The 16,863-nt window shown below is 31.6% G+C and overlaps 1 protein-coding gene across 2 annotated transcripts in view; it reads right to left on the reverse strand.

Moving 5' to 3' along the window:
• Positions 1 to 2,841: 2,841 nt before the first annotated feature.
• Alh (coiled coil domain containing protein Alhambra) overlaps positions 2,842 to 16,863 on the reverse strand; it is a 116,164-nt gene continuing 102,142 nt past the window's right edge. For both annotated transcript variants that reach the window (XM_075357290.1, XM_075357289.1), the window contains 2 exons: positions 15,565 to 15,649; positions 2,842 to 6,228 (listed from right to left, as the gene is read on the reverse strand). In XM_075357290.1, coding sequence (XP_075213405.1) covers positions 6,160 to 6,228; positions 15,565 to 15,649 — 154 coding nt within the window. In that variant the 3' untranslated portion in view covers positions 2,842 to 6,159. The remainder of the gene's footprint in view (positions 6,229 to 15,564; positions 15,650 to 16,863) is intronic.

Here is a 16,863-nt window from a genome sequence, read left to right on the forward strand (position 1 = left end):
GTTCTCTATAATATGATAGTGCTTGCATTAATCTCTTCCATGCACTACAGTCGAACTGTTCAGAATATGACTGGGATTTTTTTCTGTGTTTTAAACACATCCTATCAATGCTACTACCTTGGTCCAGTCTGCATACAGCCATAGGCAAAATGGGTTCAACTTATTGTTTTATTAAAATTGAATGCTTTCCAGTACCAATTCTCTTTTTTCTCTGTTGTGCTGTGAAAAATTCAATCCAGTCTTAGATACATCTCATTTGCAGCTGGTAAATTTTCTTAGCCCTTGAGCCCATATGTGGGTTGCTCACAGCATCCCAATAGGGAAAACTGCGGAAATTGTTTTAGAAGTTGACTGTACTGCTGAATTGCTCATTACTTTTCCACTTAAGATCCTTTTGCTTGATCGGTCACATTTTTGGGATTGAAGGTGCTAGTTGTTGCTATTAGTGTTTTGTTGGCTGACAACAATCCGCATATGTTCATACGTAAGCTATTTTTTCATAGTGATTTTCTATCACACACAACTATGGATGCTCAACAACAATATATATACAACTTGCTGATGCAGCCTAATAATAAACAAGAAAAGTGAAAGTAACAGAATTGTCGACTCTTCATCTGGAGAGGAAAATGAAAACCAAGATGAACCGGTTTACGATTGTGATACTGAACAGTCGTGAGACAGTGAAGGTAATGATGAACAATCTAATTCGGTTGAAAATGTTGAATGTTGCATGTAAGCAGAAACGAAACTAAGTGGCAAAAATTTCCACTACAAGAAATCAAAATATTCTTACTCATCAGGTAAAATCCTGATGAGTAAAAGTACCGAGCTGGGGAGGTTAAAACACCCCTGTCGAATGTTTTAATGTTACTGTTGATGCCATAAGTAAATAACTCATTTCATTAACATTTATATAAAAAAATTTGGCATAATTATGTAAATAAGAATTATTGTAGACTGACAGATAAAATTAAATTGAAATACAAGTGACAAGAGGTGTTCTGCTGGCAGGATCTTTTTGTGGTGGTAAGTAGGACCTAAAGGATCTTTGGAGTATACAGAAATATTTCCTACTGCAATGTCTGCAAACAGATTTTTGTTCATCTTACAATGCTCAAGATTTGACAATATAAATGATTGTAATCAGTGAAAGGCACAAGATAAGTTGGCCACAGTGAGAGAATTTTTCACTAAATTTACAGTAAATTGTCAAAATGCTTATTCAGTATCAGAGAATTGTACTATAGATGAGCAATTAGCCCCTTTTAGAGGGGAGGGCCCATTCAAACAGTACATTCTTAGCAAACCAGCTTGATACGTTTTAAAAATTCAAACTATTTGTGATGCAATGACATTGTACATACTAAAAACAAAGTTATACCCTGGTAAGCAGCCTGATAAACCTTACAACCCTTCAAATTCTGTCACAAATCTAAGACTGATTTCTGGTAGTGGTAGAAATGTTACTACATATAATTGATACTCTTCTATTCCTTTAGCAGAGTAATTGCTGAAGAAAAAGATTAGCTTTGTGGTGTACTCTCAGGAAACATAAACTGGAAATTCTGAAAGAACTGACAAATATAAAGGAAAGACGTGAAAATAGCACTGTGTTTGCATACAAAGAAAACATAATGTATTTCTCTTATATACTCGCAAAGAACAAAATGTATTACTCTTTTCAAGAATGCATCCTGAATCAAACAGAATCGACACATCAACTGAAAATGATTTCAAGCCTGAAATCATAACTTTTTATAACCTAACTAAACAGGAATGGATACTATTAACAAAATGTGTGCTACTTACAGTGTTGCTTGCAGGTACATCAGACAAAGAACAGTTCATAAGAACTTGCCAAAGAAAATATGATCAAGAGTAGCTAAAATTTCCAAGATGGAACCACTGGACACCAGGAGCTGCCAGTATTACACATTCATTAGGAAGATGTACTGTATGTCTGAGGAAATCTAACAAAAAACCCAAATTTTCCTGCAGGTTTGTAAGCAACTTTTGTGCCTGAATCACACAAAAAAGGTCTTAAGAATGTTTACAGAATGAACTGAATAATTAAGTTCCCTCAAGTGAAGATACTAGTTTGCTTAAAATCAAGATTTCCAGAGCCATTAATTTCATATTATCTAATATCAATGATCTTTCATAAAAAATAATTAAAAACAAATATGAAAGGTTTTAAAATATATCCATGTAAGATTTATTTTTAATATTTGAATTGTTCTAAAGCTTTCCCTTCCTAAATTAAAACATTAAATCTATTTATTCGGTAAAATATGCAGTATATAAATATAATTTTTTTTTCAGAATACCCAAAATTCCTTCAAAGAGTCATAAATAATATGTAATAGCTATATCGGGCAATTTCTTTTAAAACTGCCTAAAAGATAGCATGGGATGCTGGCAATAACCCACATATATAATAACGCAATTTATAACCGCACATACAGGTGTATCGCGAAAATGTCATGGGACTTTCATACCCTATTCTACTTGTGAAATTAATTAAAAAGTTCATATAAACATATGTCCTTATATACTTCAGTTATGGTCAGTGAAAGATTTTGCTTGGATTTCAGCCAACTCTGTGAATGGGGTTATACTGAAATTTTTAGGATGTTAAAAAATATTATTCTGCATTAAAATGCAGAATAAGAGATTTCTTATGGTTTTTGACCTGAAAAATAAAATAAAATAGGTCTCAGAACCTTTACCATTTAAAAATCTGGGATTAAAATCAATAAATTTGGATAAAAAAAACCTTTTTTGTTTGATGTATATTTGTTAAATAAATTGGTTATAACACATAAAACTTTTAAACAAAACTTGTAGACGATTTAATTCTCAACAAAATAGTGTAAGATAAGTTGAATAAAACAAAGAAATGTTAGAAAAATTCAAATTTAATTTTAAAACAGTGTTAGACCAAAGACATATGTACTAATTATATTTTTTTTTGTATACAATATTTTTCAATCCATCTCCAGATGCAAAAATCAAAAGGTGTTAGATAAGCGATTTTGGTCACCAGGAATATGGAACTCCATGACTGATCCATTTCTCAGGGAAATGATGAGCTACGCGAATGGAAAGGGCACTCGAGAAGTGGGAGTACACCATCATGCCGGACGTATGTTTTATGTCAGTGCTACAGGAACATCTTTAAGTAGCTGTGGCAATTCTTCTTGAAGATAGTGCAAGTGGACCTCAGTATTTAAGCGGCCAGGAAATATGAACGGTCCAAATAGCTGATTGTGAAAGCTGCACCATACATTGACACTAAATCAGTGTCGAAAATTGCCTTCCACCGTTTCATGAGGATTAACTTCTGCCCATGCATGCTCATTAAGTTTTTGCCACCATCTTGAGTGAAATTTTCCTTATCGGTAAGCAAAATGTACTTGTAAAGATATCGATTTGTATTCCACTAGTTGCAGAACTCTAAGCGAAATGGGTCGTTTCCTGGATGTAGACGTTGAACTGGCTGTTTATGACAATGATAAAACTTGTTTTGTTTCAGTGCCCTCTATTCACTGAATGTGAAACTCCGATCTGCTTAAAATGACTGCTTAAAATGTACTGACTTCTGGACTACGCTGAACTACTTCGACAATAATTTCATCAATAACAGTATCATGTTGGGCAGGTCGTTCATAACTGGTACGAATAAATGTAGCTTGTTACTAGGTAGTGAACCTGTTTTCGGAAGATTGCAAATAACTGCCCTAGTTGTTTTGGAATTTGGAGAATCCTGCGTTTAGGAAACTGTATTTCATGTTTTACTGCAGCAGCTGTAGCATTACCAATAAAAAAAAGAAAATTTAGGGAAAATTAAATATGAGGAATATAATGCAGTAAATTACTTTTAAAGTGTGAAATATTCTAAAATAACATTATAAGAATAAACCTAAAAAGTGGGGTATAAACGTTTTAGCCCTTGTTAGCCAATTTTTTTTTACACAATTCTGAAATTTATGCTGTTACAGGCACAATTAACAGTCCTCAGTGGAGACTTGCTCAGCAAATAATTTCAAAATTTCATTTGATTAGTTTGCATAACATGGCTTACCAGTAGCTTTGAAAGAAATCAGTCTGCATAATAAAAGCTAATTGCATTTCAAACTGTACATTTAAAAGAGATAATTGATTAAATAATACAGAACAAAAAAGATGTAACAATACAGCAGCCATTTTTTATTACATATCTTCTTATATTGGAAGTGAACCAACTGAATGTATTAGAAGATGGTCTCTACATTGGTTCAGTGACCTACTATTATGGGTGAAATTGACCTGCTGGATTTGCTGATAACACTCTTCAAAGTTGATGTAAAAAATACTCCAATAATAGTTTGTTTTCTTGAAATCTGTATTGTAAATTCACAGATTTTATATCAGACATTGATGCAGAAAACAGAAAATCTTGATCATTATTAAAATCTAAACTTGCATATGTCCTACTTCACGGAAGTCTCATATCAGTACTGTCTCCTCTAGTGAGACAACTCATCCAGATATGATCGGGTTGGATACTGGCCTAACACATAACCTAAAAGCAACATTACAAACTCTGTATGAAGAATAAATCAACATGAAGTATGTAAATTGTAATGTTGCATTGTGCTTTAATTTAAATAAGAAATGTATTTTTAAATTGTACAATACATGGCAATCCCTGTAGCTTTAATATACTATACTTGAATGACTTATTTTTGTTTTTTAAAATATTATATATTGTTCAATTTTTAAAGGTTTAAAAATCATAAATCTAAAATGTTCAAATATGTTTTAATTTATTGTTTCAATAAACAAGTTCAATAATTTTGTTTTCATATTACAATAAATTTTTTTGAATTAAAGATAATAATTAATAAATCAAATATTTGTCTTTTTTTTATTTGTTACCTTAAATTCCTATACCTCTATGAAAATACACAGCCTGGTTTTCCCAGAAGCAGGAAAACCAATTTTTACATATGAAAATCAACAGAACAATTTTTCATTTGTGGTAGAAAATAAAACATACACCTAATTCAATTCAAATTTATGACACCATAATAGTGTCAATAGTGTCACATCTGCTTACACAAAATTTTTTCTAATTAATTCCTTTAACTCATCAATATATCTTACTTTCATAAAATTCTAATTTCAGAGTGTATCTTGCAATTCAGAGTATTTTGAATTTACAAACCAATTTAAGTATGTACTGCATACACACCATTTAAAAACTTGTCAGATATGGCAGCACTGCCAACTATAAAAATAATTTTTGTACATTTTTATCCTTGTACCTTACTTTCTGGAAACTCTCATAATTTCATTAATGATCAAGTACTTTTCCAGAGTTCTGTCTGTTGTGTGCTTTGGAATACTATGTAAAATAGAACATAATATAAAATCTACATTTACCCAATGCCTAAATTGTATTTTGTTTGTATCAATTGCCTCAGCAGATTGGAAAATTACGATGATTCAATGAAATCAACTACTGAATAACTAGACTAAGTAAAAAAAATTTAATAAATAAACCATAGGACAGAACATACGTAAAAATATCTCAAAATCGATATTTAAATACATTAAAACAAATTTATTGCACAAATGAAGAAATTTAAGAAACTGTAAGAAAATAATTCAAAATGAAATTTTCCCAATGATCATACCTACATTTTTATAATCACATAGAAAAAAAATGTATAAAAATACTCTTAATACTAGATTATGCCAATTTAAAAAAAAATTACTAAAACAACCATTATTTATCTACAAAATTATTTTTAGATACTTTGCAACAGTGACAATCAGATTTTTTATACTACTTTACAGTTATAGTCTAATGGAAAAAAATCTTTGTAATTTTAAGTAAATTTATTTAAAAGTAGTAATCACACATCGCATAATAAAAATATGTACAAAAGAAAAGAAAAAAATAACTTGTTTCTTTTCTCTATAGAAATTGTACACCACACTACACTCACAATTCATTCACTTATAAATTAACTATTAAAAATGTTGTGCATAATTAAAATTAATCACCGACAATAAAATGAATATAACATGTACTTGAGTATAAATGTTTGTTTACCCACAGAAAGACAAAATAGCCTGCATAACAAGATCTGAAGATAACGACATACTTCAGCTAGGCTTAGATGCTGGAGGTATTTGATTATGCATGTCAGCCACAACTTCTCTTCTCATTACCATCTAAAGAAAAAAAGCCAACATACATTCAGTTATAACTACAACTAGGAATGTTATAAACCCTCATTCAGCATGCATGACCAAAATTGCACAATACAATTTTTTTACCCATAAAAGTGCAAAATAATAAAAATGGGAGAGAACTGTTCACTAGAAACTGGCATTTACTATATTTATCTCCTCCTAGATTTTGTAATAGGTTTTCATCTAAACAAATTTTAATAAATGATATATTTTCCCTTACTTTTACTACAGGAATGCTTTGTTTTTACTGAAAATTTCAGAAAAAAGAAAAATCAACTAGCATAAACAACATCTATTTAAAATGAACTATTACTACTTACTTTTTAAATAAATGCAAAAATTTACAAACAAGATCAAATGATGGGAAATTTAGTTTTAGAAGATGAAAATGTTAATTCAATTTCATGAAAACCGATATTTAAGCAAATATTATTATAACTTCTATTTTAGAAAAATATTGGCCACAGTGGCCAAAATATATATAATATAATATATATATTTATAATATGAAATTCATATTATATTCTATTAAATATATGATAACATTAAATTGATTTCTGAAAGTGCCGATCGTGATTGTTATCCTAATTTATTGAACAATTGATTTCTGAAAGTGCCGATCGTGATTGTTATCCTAATTTATTGAAAAATTTAATTCTTGCAACATGTTTTAATAGGTCTACTAGATTTAATCATAACAGCACCTCATGCATTGAATGTATTTTTGTCACACCCTTAATCAGATAAACCATTAATACTGCAGACTGGTGAATATAATTCTGATAAACTGGCTAACAACTTTCAGTTCATGAGTAATTTTAAAAATACGCACAGGTTTAAAAATACTAAAACATTCTTGAGAATCTGTTATTAGAACAGATAATGTTAATGCAAGTACATATAAATTTTTCAAAATAGTAAAATAGTAAGGGATTCTAAAACGAGTTTTGTCCGATCCATTAAAAAAATATAAACTTAACAAAACAACTATGAAACAGATATTCAATGCACTATAAAAATTACTTGAACACTCTCTGAATAGCTTAATTATATTCATTTTTTAAGGACTACAGGCTGATTGCTGTATTATAAAAATTCACAAAGTAAATTTTTACAATAAGTAAAATAACGCTGATAAAAATACAATACTTAGAAAACATTCAAGAGATGAGCAGGAGAGGAAATCAAAAATATGAGTTCCCTGTAGAAGTTTTCTCCCTTATGAAGGCAGTAGGACCCAGACTGAAATTAAAAATTTTGCAAAAAAAAACTTAATAGCTATTTTTCACAAGTGGAACCAAATTTGGATGTTACTATTGTTTTATTGAATCTTTAATTCTTCTTTGAATTATATGCTATCTATAAAAATGATTGGTGTAAATGGTTACGTGGAGGTTCAGCTCCAGCCTACAATGATGTTTCCACTGATCTATTGAAAGAAAACATTCATTTTTTGCAAAATTAATACCGAGATTTATGTGTTTTTGCAAAGGTACTGAATTGTAAAGGAAAGGCTGCAGGAACATAATATGTAGTCAGCTGTAACAGAGATCTATTTCAGAAACTTTATTCTATCAAATCAGTCATAAACAGTGCAATGGATAACACAGTAGATACTGTTTATTATTATTTCTGGACATAGCTAAAGTTGCTGATTCCACTGAGAATGGCAACTATTTCAAATGGAGATGGATTAGTGTATGAAACAAGGTGTTGTCATGTTTTAAATCTTATTTCAGAGGTTGAAATAGTTTATCTTGGTTGTAGGTCGGATAATGGCTTGGAAGAAATGGAGTATAGTATGATTAATAAAGGTCCTGTTTTATTTTTAATTTAAACAAGAGTCAGTCAAATATAATCTAGACTTTTGTTTTTAACATTTGTTAGTATAGAATAAAAATATAAAACAATTTATTGCTTTTCTGCATAGTTCTTCTGAAGTTTTACACATTCTTCCTAATGCATGAGGAACTTGTGGATTCCTTCTTTTAAAAAGGTCATGAGCCAGTTTGAATGAATTTCTCACTTCATTATTGCTTTGATGACTTCACAGTACCTCCTTCAATATTCTAAATAAAAAGAAATTGCAGGGAGATAGATTTGGGCTATACAGGAGATGTTTTAAAGTTTCTTGGTAAATTTTGTCCAATTTATCTTGAGTGAAAATGGCTGTGAGATGCGGTGAAGAATTACACTTCTGATTGATGGCACCTGTATCTACAGGAGGCTTTTACTTTGTCCATTACTGGCATTACTACATACCATTGACAGTGTGACATTTATGAAGAAAGTTGATAAACAATAGGCCTTTAAGAAGACTTTTCCGGCAGACAGATGCATTTTCACCCTTATAGGGCAAAGCTGCCATTCTACACACACTGATTTTGAGTCACTTCAGAAAGATCTTGAGGATCCCAAGGTGTTTTGTGATAATGGCATGCACTCTTCCAGGACTGATACCCATTTCACATGCAATTTCACCGACTGAAAGGTGCCAATCGTCTCAATCAGTTTAAGATCAAATATTATCCCGTCACAATTATCCTTGAAAATGTAGTGCGACTAATTTTTTACAGCCTTCCTTTAAATTTGTTAGCCCGATCAAGAGACTTGGGCATGTGGATAACCCTATATCCACAAACTCCACGCACTGACAAAACTTTTGAGAATTTGATGCCCTTATTTGTGAAAAACTTCAAGGTTTCTCACATTGTGCACGCAATGCTGCAACTTCTTGCTCTAACGTACTGCTATTGACCAGAGACATGAATGCCAAGGTAGCTGGAGTATTCACTCCCTCCCATATCACCACCATCAATATCTCATCGTTCCAGCTTATTCATATTCATATGCGAGCAGCGATAAAAGTTTGGTTTATATTTACAAAGACTGTGAAAATAATTTAAAGCTAGTACGATAAGACATTTAAACTCCCAATGTCTCAAGAAGTTCATGACTTTATCGTAAAGTAATTCAAACAGTTCCAATAAAATCATCATCAAATTTTGCACTAGCAGAAATTTTACAGATGAAATCTATAATTGCAAAGTTATTGCTCAAGTCGATCAATATAAATACTTGGAGATTATATTAAACAGATTTAACTGGACCGTACATTTTTTTTTGTGCAAATAAAAAAAAAAATCATAAAATTTATTTATCTTTTAAAAGAGATTCAGTATGTATTACATTTTTGGTAAGTATACGCGATTCAATCAATGATACTTACAATCAATTATAATGAGTAAAAATGCTGCATGAGGAGGATACTGACGACTATCAAGGCACTGTGGGCCATTCAGAAAAATGCAGTGCATTCATAAAGTCATCGAGCACTATATTAAACTACTAAAGAATAATACTAAACGGTTTTTATTTTTCATAAAACTGATTTCTTTATAAAATATTGAAGATGACTGATATCAATTATTTACAGGTAAGTTATAATTCATATGATGAATCTATTAGTTTGCAGAATGTCAGAGATGTCTTTACAGTTTGCATTTATCTATTTGGTCAGATCAAAGATACAAGTACGGACTGAACTTTATAGAAACCATATACAGACCCAACATTCATTGAAAAAAAAAAATTAACAGTGATTATAGTTTCTGCAATTATATAATCAACTTCATCAATCAACTCGGAAACAAAAAAATCTACTAAAACTGACAGTGAATAGATATTCTTGCATAGTCTTTAAAGATCGGATATTTTTAGGGCTTTAGCCTCTTTGATCACCAGATTTAAGGTTACTGCATCTCACTCTTTGGCTCTACACAGAAGATTACGTAGGCTCAAATAAATTAATCCTAAAATATGAAATATACAAAATTATTTCTTGGACTTGTAAATCTATACGAGGAATTTTTCCCACTTTTAAAGTTTTGTAAATTTCAAATCTACCTCTCAACCTATAAAATCAAGTGCATAGAAACTTCATCAAAAATGTATTATCGAAGAAGTATCCAACAGAAGTCATTTGTGTCCGCATGACAAATTCTTTAACACGATAAAGTTCTCAGTGTTTGGTAACTTTTTTATAAAAACACTTTTACAGTACAGGCTCATAAACAAAAATATTGGTTTCAATGATTCAAAGACCAAATATTTCAATAAATGAAATTAAATAAATCATTTATGAAAACAAACTTTTACTTTATATTTTTAAAAAAATTCTTCCAAATGAATTTTAAAACATTTAGCGAGTGAAGTGGCAGTTTATTCAACACAATGGTTGTAGACTGGCTGCTGTGGTTGGGTAGGGAGCCTGTCAAACACTTTGCCTTTGGATATTATTAAGCCTTTGTCCTTGTGGATGCTCTCATTCAAACTTCTATTTAATTCTATTTAAATTATGTTATATACTGATGCATTTGAACTGCACCTCTTATTATTACCTCTTATTACCATAAGATGGTAATTTTTTTTTTAGTTATTTTTTATTGCACAGTTAATTTTTACTACTCTTCTTTTTTTATTATACAAGGTCCGGCATATAAACCTGACGATTTTTGGGGGATAATTAATTAACACAGTTTAATTAAACTGTGTTTCGTACTATTAAAACATTTAATATATCAAATTAAAAATTGATTTTTGCAATTTATAGTGAATTACTTACATAGATTTTTTTTTTATTTGAATATTATGTCGTCCAAATGTTTTCCATTATTCCTCACACGCTCGCTTAACCTCATTATAAAATATGACATTGCTCGCTTGATCATCGCTTGTGGAACCGCTTCAATTTCTCGTTGAATGGCCTCCTTGAGTTCTGCAATCGACTGTGGTCGACTACTGAAGACTTTATGTTTGAGATACCCCCGCAGAAAAAGATCACTAACAGACAGATCAGGTGAACGTGCTGGCCAAGGAATGATGCCAAATCGGGAAATCAAACGTCCAGGAAAGGTTTCTCGCAGAACATCCATTGAGATTCTCGCCGAACGGGCAGTGGCACCATCCTGTCGAAACCAAATTTCACGTCCTTGACAGTCATTCAGTTTCTGTCGCGTAAATTCATTCGACATGTTTATGTATGGATGAGATGTTACTGTTACTCTGCGATTTAACTCCTCAAAAAAATATTGGCAGATTACGCCGAACTTTGAAACCGCACATCACACTGTAACGTATTGACTGTGAAGTAGTTTTTCAAGAATTTGCCGTGGATTATGCGAAGCCCAATAACGGTAATTTTGTTTATTGACAAATCCTGACAGATGAAAATGCGCCTCGTCACTTAAAAGAATAATGGCATCCTGGTGGACATTTTCAAGGATGACCTCGCAAGCTCCTTTGCAAAATGCCCGATCATTTTCATTAAGTTGCTGCACTAACATCATCTTATACGGATGGAATTTCAGGTCGGCATGAAGAATTCGTTGTACACTTCGATCAGAAACGGCTAGCGCAGCAGCATGTCTTGCTGCTGAACGTTGTGGAGATCGCATAACAGCTAACCTTACAGCGTTAATGTTTTCAGGCGTTCTCACAGTCCGTTTTCGTCCTGTCAGTTTCATTTTTAAAGCAGATGTGTTACTAAAATTCTTCACCCACAACATCGTATTCCTACTAGGAACAGATGCGTGTCGATTTAAATTGAAATGTCTGCAAAATAAACGCTGTGTTACAATAACCGAGTCATTATTTTTAAAATAGGCTTCGATCACAAACGCTCATTGTTCACCCGACCATGACATACTGGCTACTGAAATAGCATGAATAGACCTGTCGATGTACAACACTCCTGCCTTCTCATTGACAGTGGTGCCAACATTAAAAATTACTACAAAATCATCAGATTTATATGCCGGACTCTATATTTATGAGTACAAAATTTTAAAAGAAATCTTTTTTTTTTAGTTCCTCTAAAGCTGCAACTGGAATCATTTCTATTATGTGCTTTACTTAATTTTTTATTCCACTCTATATTTTTTTAATAAGCTCTATCTTAAATGGGTATAATTTCTTTATGTAAATGTTCTGTATAATGAACATATATTTAAATAATATATTTAAATAAATGAATATATATTTGAAGATGTTTTCTAAATAGATACAAAGAGTGCCAAAAAAATAAAACTGATATTAAGGAATACATTTTTTTAATTTAAATGTAAAATTGTGAAATAAATGCAGCATGGTAAATCTTATTACACTTACACTGTTTTTTATGAATAAAAAAATTGATTGTCGTATAATTTGGAAAGTTGTAAATCAAATGCTAAAATGTCTATTAGGCAATTTGATAGTCTTAAATTTAAAAATACACTGGTTTTACAACAGGTTGATTAATATTCCGGTTAAACTGACATCTTCAATAGGAAGTCAGGTCAGGACTTGTGAAGGAGCATGTATATAACAAATATCTTCTGATTTGTGTACCTGAAATCATTATCTTGTCATATAAATAATACGGGCAGAGATGAGTTTGCTAGAATTAATTCGTTGTTATTGTTAGATATTTTTTTTTACTGAGTTAACTCCCTTTTCTGGTTCACAAATAACACTGACTTAACTAGTAGGTACTTTCCACATATTCTGAAGTCGCATAGATAGTTACTGAATAGATTAAGGAAGGCAATTTTATACTAGTAAACTACATGATTTAATTGGTCAGAGATCACTAAACTACTAGAAAAAATGGTGAAAGATTGTTCTTAATAATCTAAAATTAAAAAAAAAAAATCATATTCATGCTTTATTTAGTCCAGGTTCTATATTTTATTCATGAAAATTGTATTCTTGTTTTTCAGAAAATTTTGAATACTGAGACAGCAACAGTTTTGGCACTAAACTGGTTCAAGTCTTACTTAGGCAGATTTCAGTTTATGAGTTATGATGATACAAAGTACAAAACTTTCTCTCGCTTTTGAGGACAACTGTTATACAGCTTTTTTTTTTAATTACCTGTATATCAGAGGAGACTTAAGGATTTGATCACAAAGAATTACTAGATGACAAAGTTTTGGCCTATAATGCTAATTTTATTAAAGATTAATATCTTAATAGACAAGGTACACAGTTTGGTCAGGATATTTGAGCCTGTGAATTATATTAACAGTGATAAAACTAAATATATGATCTAACATATTAGTTTGTACAGGGTGTCCCATATAAAACGCAACCCAACCTTATATTGGTAGGTATTGAAATAATAAAAACTCATGTGTAAATGTAAATGTAATTTTTATTACCATCCATTACCTTAAATTTAGAGTAAATGTTGGAAGTGGCAGCCATCTTCTTGAATACAAGCTTCAATTCTTTTTACAGTGTTTCTTGCAACTTTTTTCAAAGTTTATGGCTGGATATTTAATACAGCTTGTTTAATATTGACTTTCAATTGCTCAAGTGTTCGTGGTTTGTTGCTGTAGGCTTTTTCTTTGAGGTAACCCCATAGAAAATAATCCGCCGTAGTCTTGGTCCGCCTAGATCTGGAGATCTTGGTGGCCACAAGCCTCGACCGATAACACGATTACCAAAGAATTCCTCAACGAAATCAGAAGTTGAACCTGCGTAGTGCGATGTCGCACCGTCGTGTTGTAGCCATCTTGTCTTCCTCTCATGAGTGCAATGAAATAAAATAAAATATCCTGATACCGTTCTGCATTAATGGTGTACTCGAAAAAAATAGGAGTGATTATTTTCTTCTGCGATATCGCGCACCACACGCTCAACTTCTGCGGGTGTAATTGTTTTTCGTGATAAACATGGGGATTTTCAGTACTCCAAATTCTACTGTTTAGCTATGTAGCCATCCAAATGAAACCGTGCTTCATCTGTGAAAAATAACGAATCCATAACATCAATTCCTTCACGCAGAAATCAACAGAACCGTTGACAATATTGTAGCCGTTTTTCTTTGTCGGGCACAAGAAATCGATGAACCATTTGAATGCGATAAGGTCGTAATTGTAATTGTTTGGTCGCCTGATGAACAGTTGATTTAGACAAATTAATTTCAGCAGACAAATATCTGATCGATTTATTTGGCGAGACAAGTAATCGGTCTTTGATTTCAGTGACTGTATCTGTATTCAACACCGACGCAGATCTTTTGTGTTCCTTGTTATTAATAGAACCAATCTCTCTAAATTTTGCAACTAACCTTAATACTGATGTTTTGTTAGGAGCTGGTTTATCTGGGTACTTATGGCGAAACAAATCTTGCACTACAACCACTGATTTCGTACTGAAGTACGACTCAACAATGAAAACACGTTCATCTAGCGAAAACACCATCTTGTCTCTAGCAATACACTGAACGTTATGATTGCATTGTTGTTACTATCAGTAGTATTCTACTGCGTCGCCGCAATGTTCAGATGTTGGACGAGTCCATTTCAGTAATGAGTAGGGGAGTAAGATTGACTTTTGAAATTTCACGGATGGGTGATTGATGGGTTGCGTTTTATATGGGACACCCTGTGTATGTATATATATATATATATATATATATATACTAATTCTTTTAGCTTTGACAAGCTGCTTTATTACCATGAAACTGTCATGTAAAAATTAAAAAAAAATTTGATGGCAAGAAAATTGAACAAGAATGATGCAACAAAATATCTTGGTTGTTTTTAAGTTATCATGTTAAGCTCTATTAAGACTATTAGAGAATATTTTTATTGCTTTTAAATATATGTATTTTCTTTTCTAGGTTACATTCAGTTGTAAATTAATTTTGCATCTATTAATTTAATAGGATGAAGCTTCTACAGAAACATGCAAAAGGGTCTGTAAAAAAAAGCATATAAATTCTTTTGCATAATTTTTCTCATTAAAAATGCTTCCTGTGAGATATTTAATAAGATGACAACTATATTCCAACACATAAATAAACATAATGATATAAAATCCTATAATTAGAGGTGAAACAAGAGGTGCTGCTTTTTTAAATTTCTATTAATATTTTTTTTTTTATGCAACTCCACTTAGAAAACCAGTACGAAACATACAGAAATTAATATAGCATCAAGATACACATAAGAGTAATATCAAAATATTACAAATGCGGTAATGACAAAAAAACATACAAAGATGAAACTACAGAAAAGGATCAAGAAAGAGGAAAGACAAATTATAAACCACTGAATTGGATCTAACAGGTGAAACCACAATTTTACACACACAGAAAACTTGAGAACAAAGCACAATAAGAAATAACATGCATAAACATCCAAGGATGTACTTTGTTGATAAGTGAAAGTAAATTAGCTTCATCACACCTATTTCCAAAAATAAAAATAAAATAAGTCTTACAAAATAAAAGAGACAACAAATTAGCTAAACTTTACTACTAACCTGTTGCTGCTGTGGTGGTACTTGATACATTGCAGGATATGAAGCAGATTGAGGGGGTGCAGGACCTGAAGGTTGTGAACTGGAGCTGAAAATAAATTAAAGAACAAATTAAGGCTATAAGATTTTAAATAAGAACAGAAATAAACCACTCGCATACACACTTTCAAATGGTAACATAAAAATTCTGAAATTCAACTGTCATTTCCTTAAGCCAACAAAATTATGTGGTCCAGAATTCTAAATAATAAAGGTAATTTTGAGATTACAGCTTCAGATTATAGCTTCACTATGAACAAAACATATTTCTGATCGCTTGTATTAATGTTAGCCAGCATAAAAGTTGTCTGTTTTCTCTGCGTTACTCAGAAACTTTCAAGGGAAATAGGTAGATAAAATAAAAAATAAAATAAATATTTAAGCAATAAAAGCTTATTTACGACAGTTTGTTTTTGTAATATATGCTTCAAAAAAATCTGTAATGATCAAAATAAAAAATAATAAATGCACTTTTTATTATTTTTTTTATATACATTATAACATTTCAAGTCAATCCGGGACTATTAATTTTTAATAAATCTAGAACACACTTATGATAGTAAAAAAATAATTTTATCCCTCGATGTAACCCCTTGCTATATTTATCCAACCAACATTTCATTACTGCATGGGTACACATGGTGTAGAAAGATTTGTCATTATGTCGAAACCAAGATAGGACTGACTGCTTTACCTTATCGTTGCTGTTGAAATGTTGGCTTCCCAGGAACAATTTCAAAATACCGAACACGTGAAAATTGGTGGAGGCGAGGTCCAGATTGTACAGGGAATGTAGCAATAACTCCCAGCCAAGATCATGTAGTGTGCATGTCGTACAGTGGGCTGCATGTAGTCATGCAGAAACAGGACGCTTTTAATGAGGCTGTTTTTTCTTGAGTATCGTGCACATCTTGAAGAACTTTGCAGAAATACTCGCTGTTAATATTGACTACATGAGGTACAAAATTGATGTGAATGATGCCACTTTTATCCCAAAAACTGAGATGAGATCATAATTTTGCCTAGGCTCCGAACCACCTCAACTGGGATAGTCACTTACTGATGTATGGCCTTCTTTAAAACGTCTGCACCAAATGTTTTACTGAGACCTAAGAGTCACATCACTGTACTGCACAACGGGTTACGAATACATCTCACTGGGTTTTACACCTTCATTCACAAGAAATTTCGTTACAATGTGCTGTTCCACTTATCCATTCACTAGATTAGATGCCATTTGTTTTATGATTGACTGTAGCTGTT

This window comes from Lycorma delicatula, chromosome 2 (genome assembly GCF_047948215.1).
Source record: "Lycorma delicatula isolate Av1 chromosome 2, ASM4794821v1, whole genome shotgun sequence".
Classification (NCBI taxonomy): domain Eukaryota; kingdom Metazoa; phylum Arthropoda; class Insecta; order Hemiptera; family Fulgoridae; genus Lycorma; species Lycorma delicatula.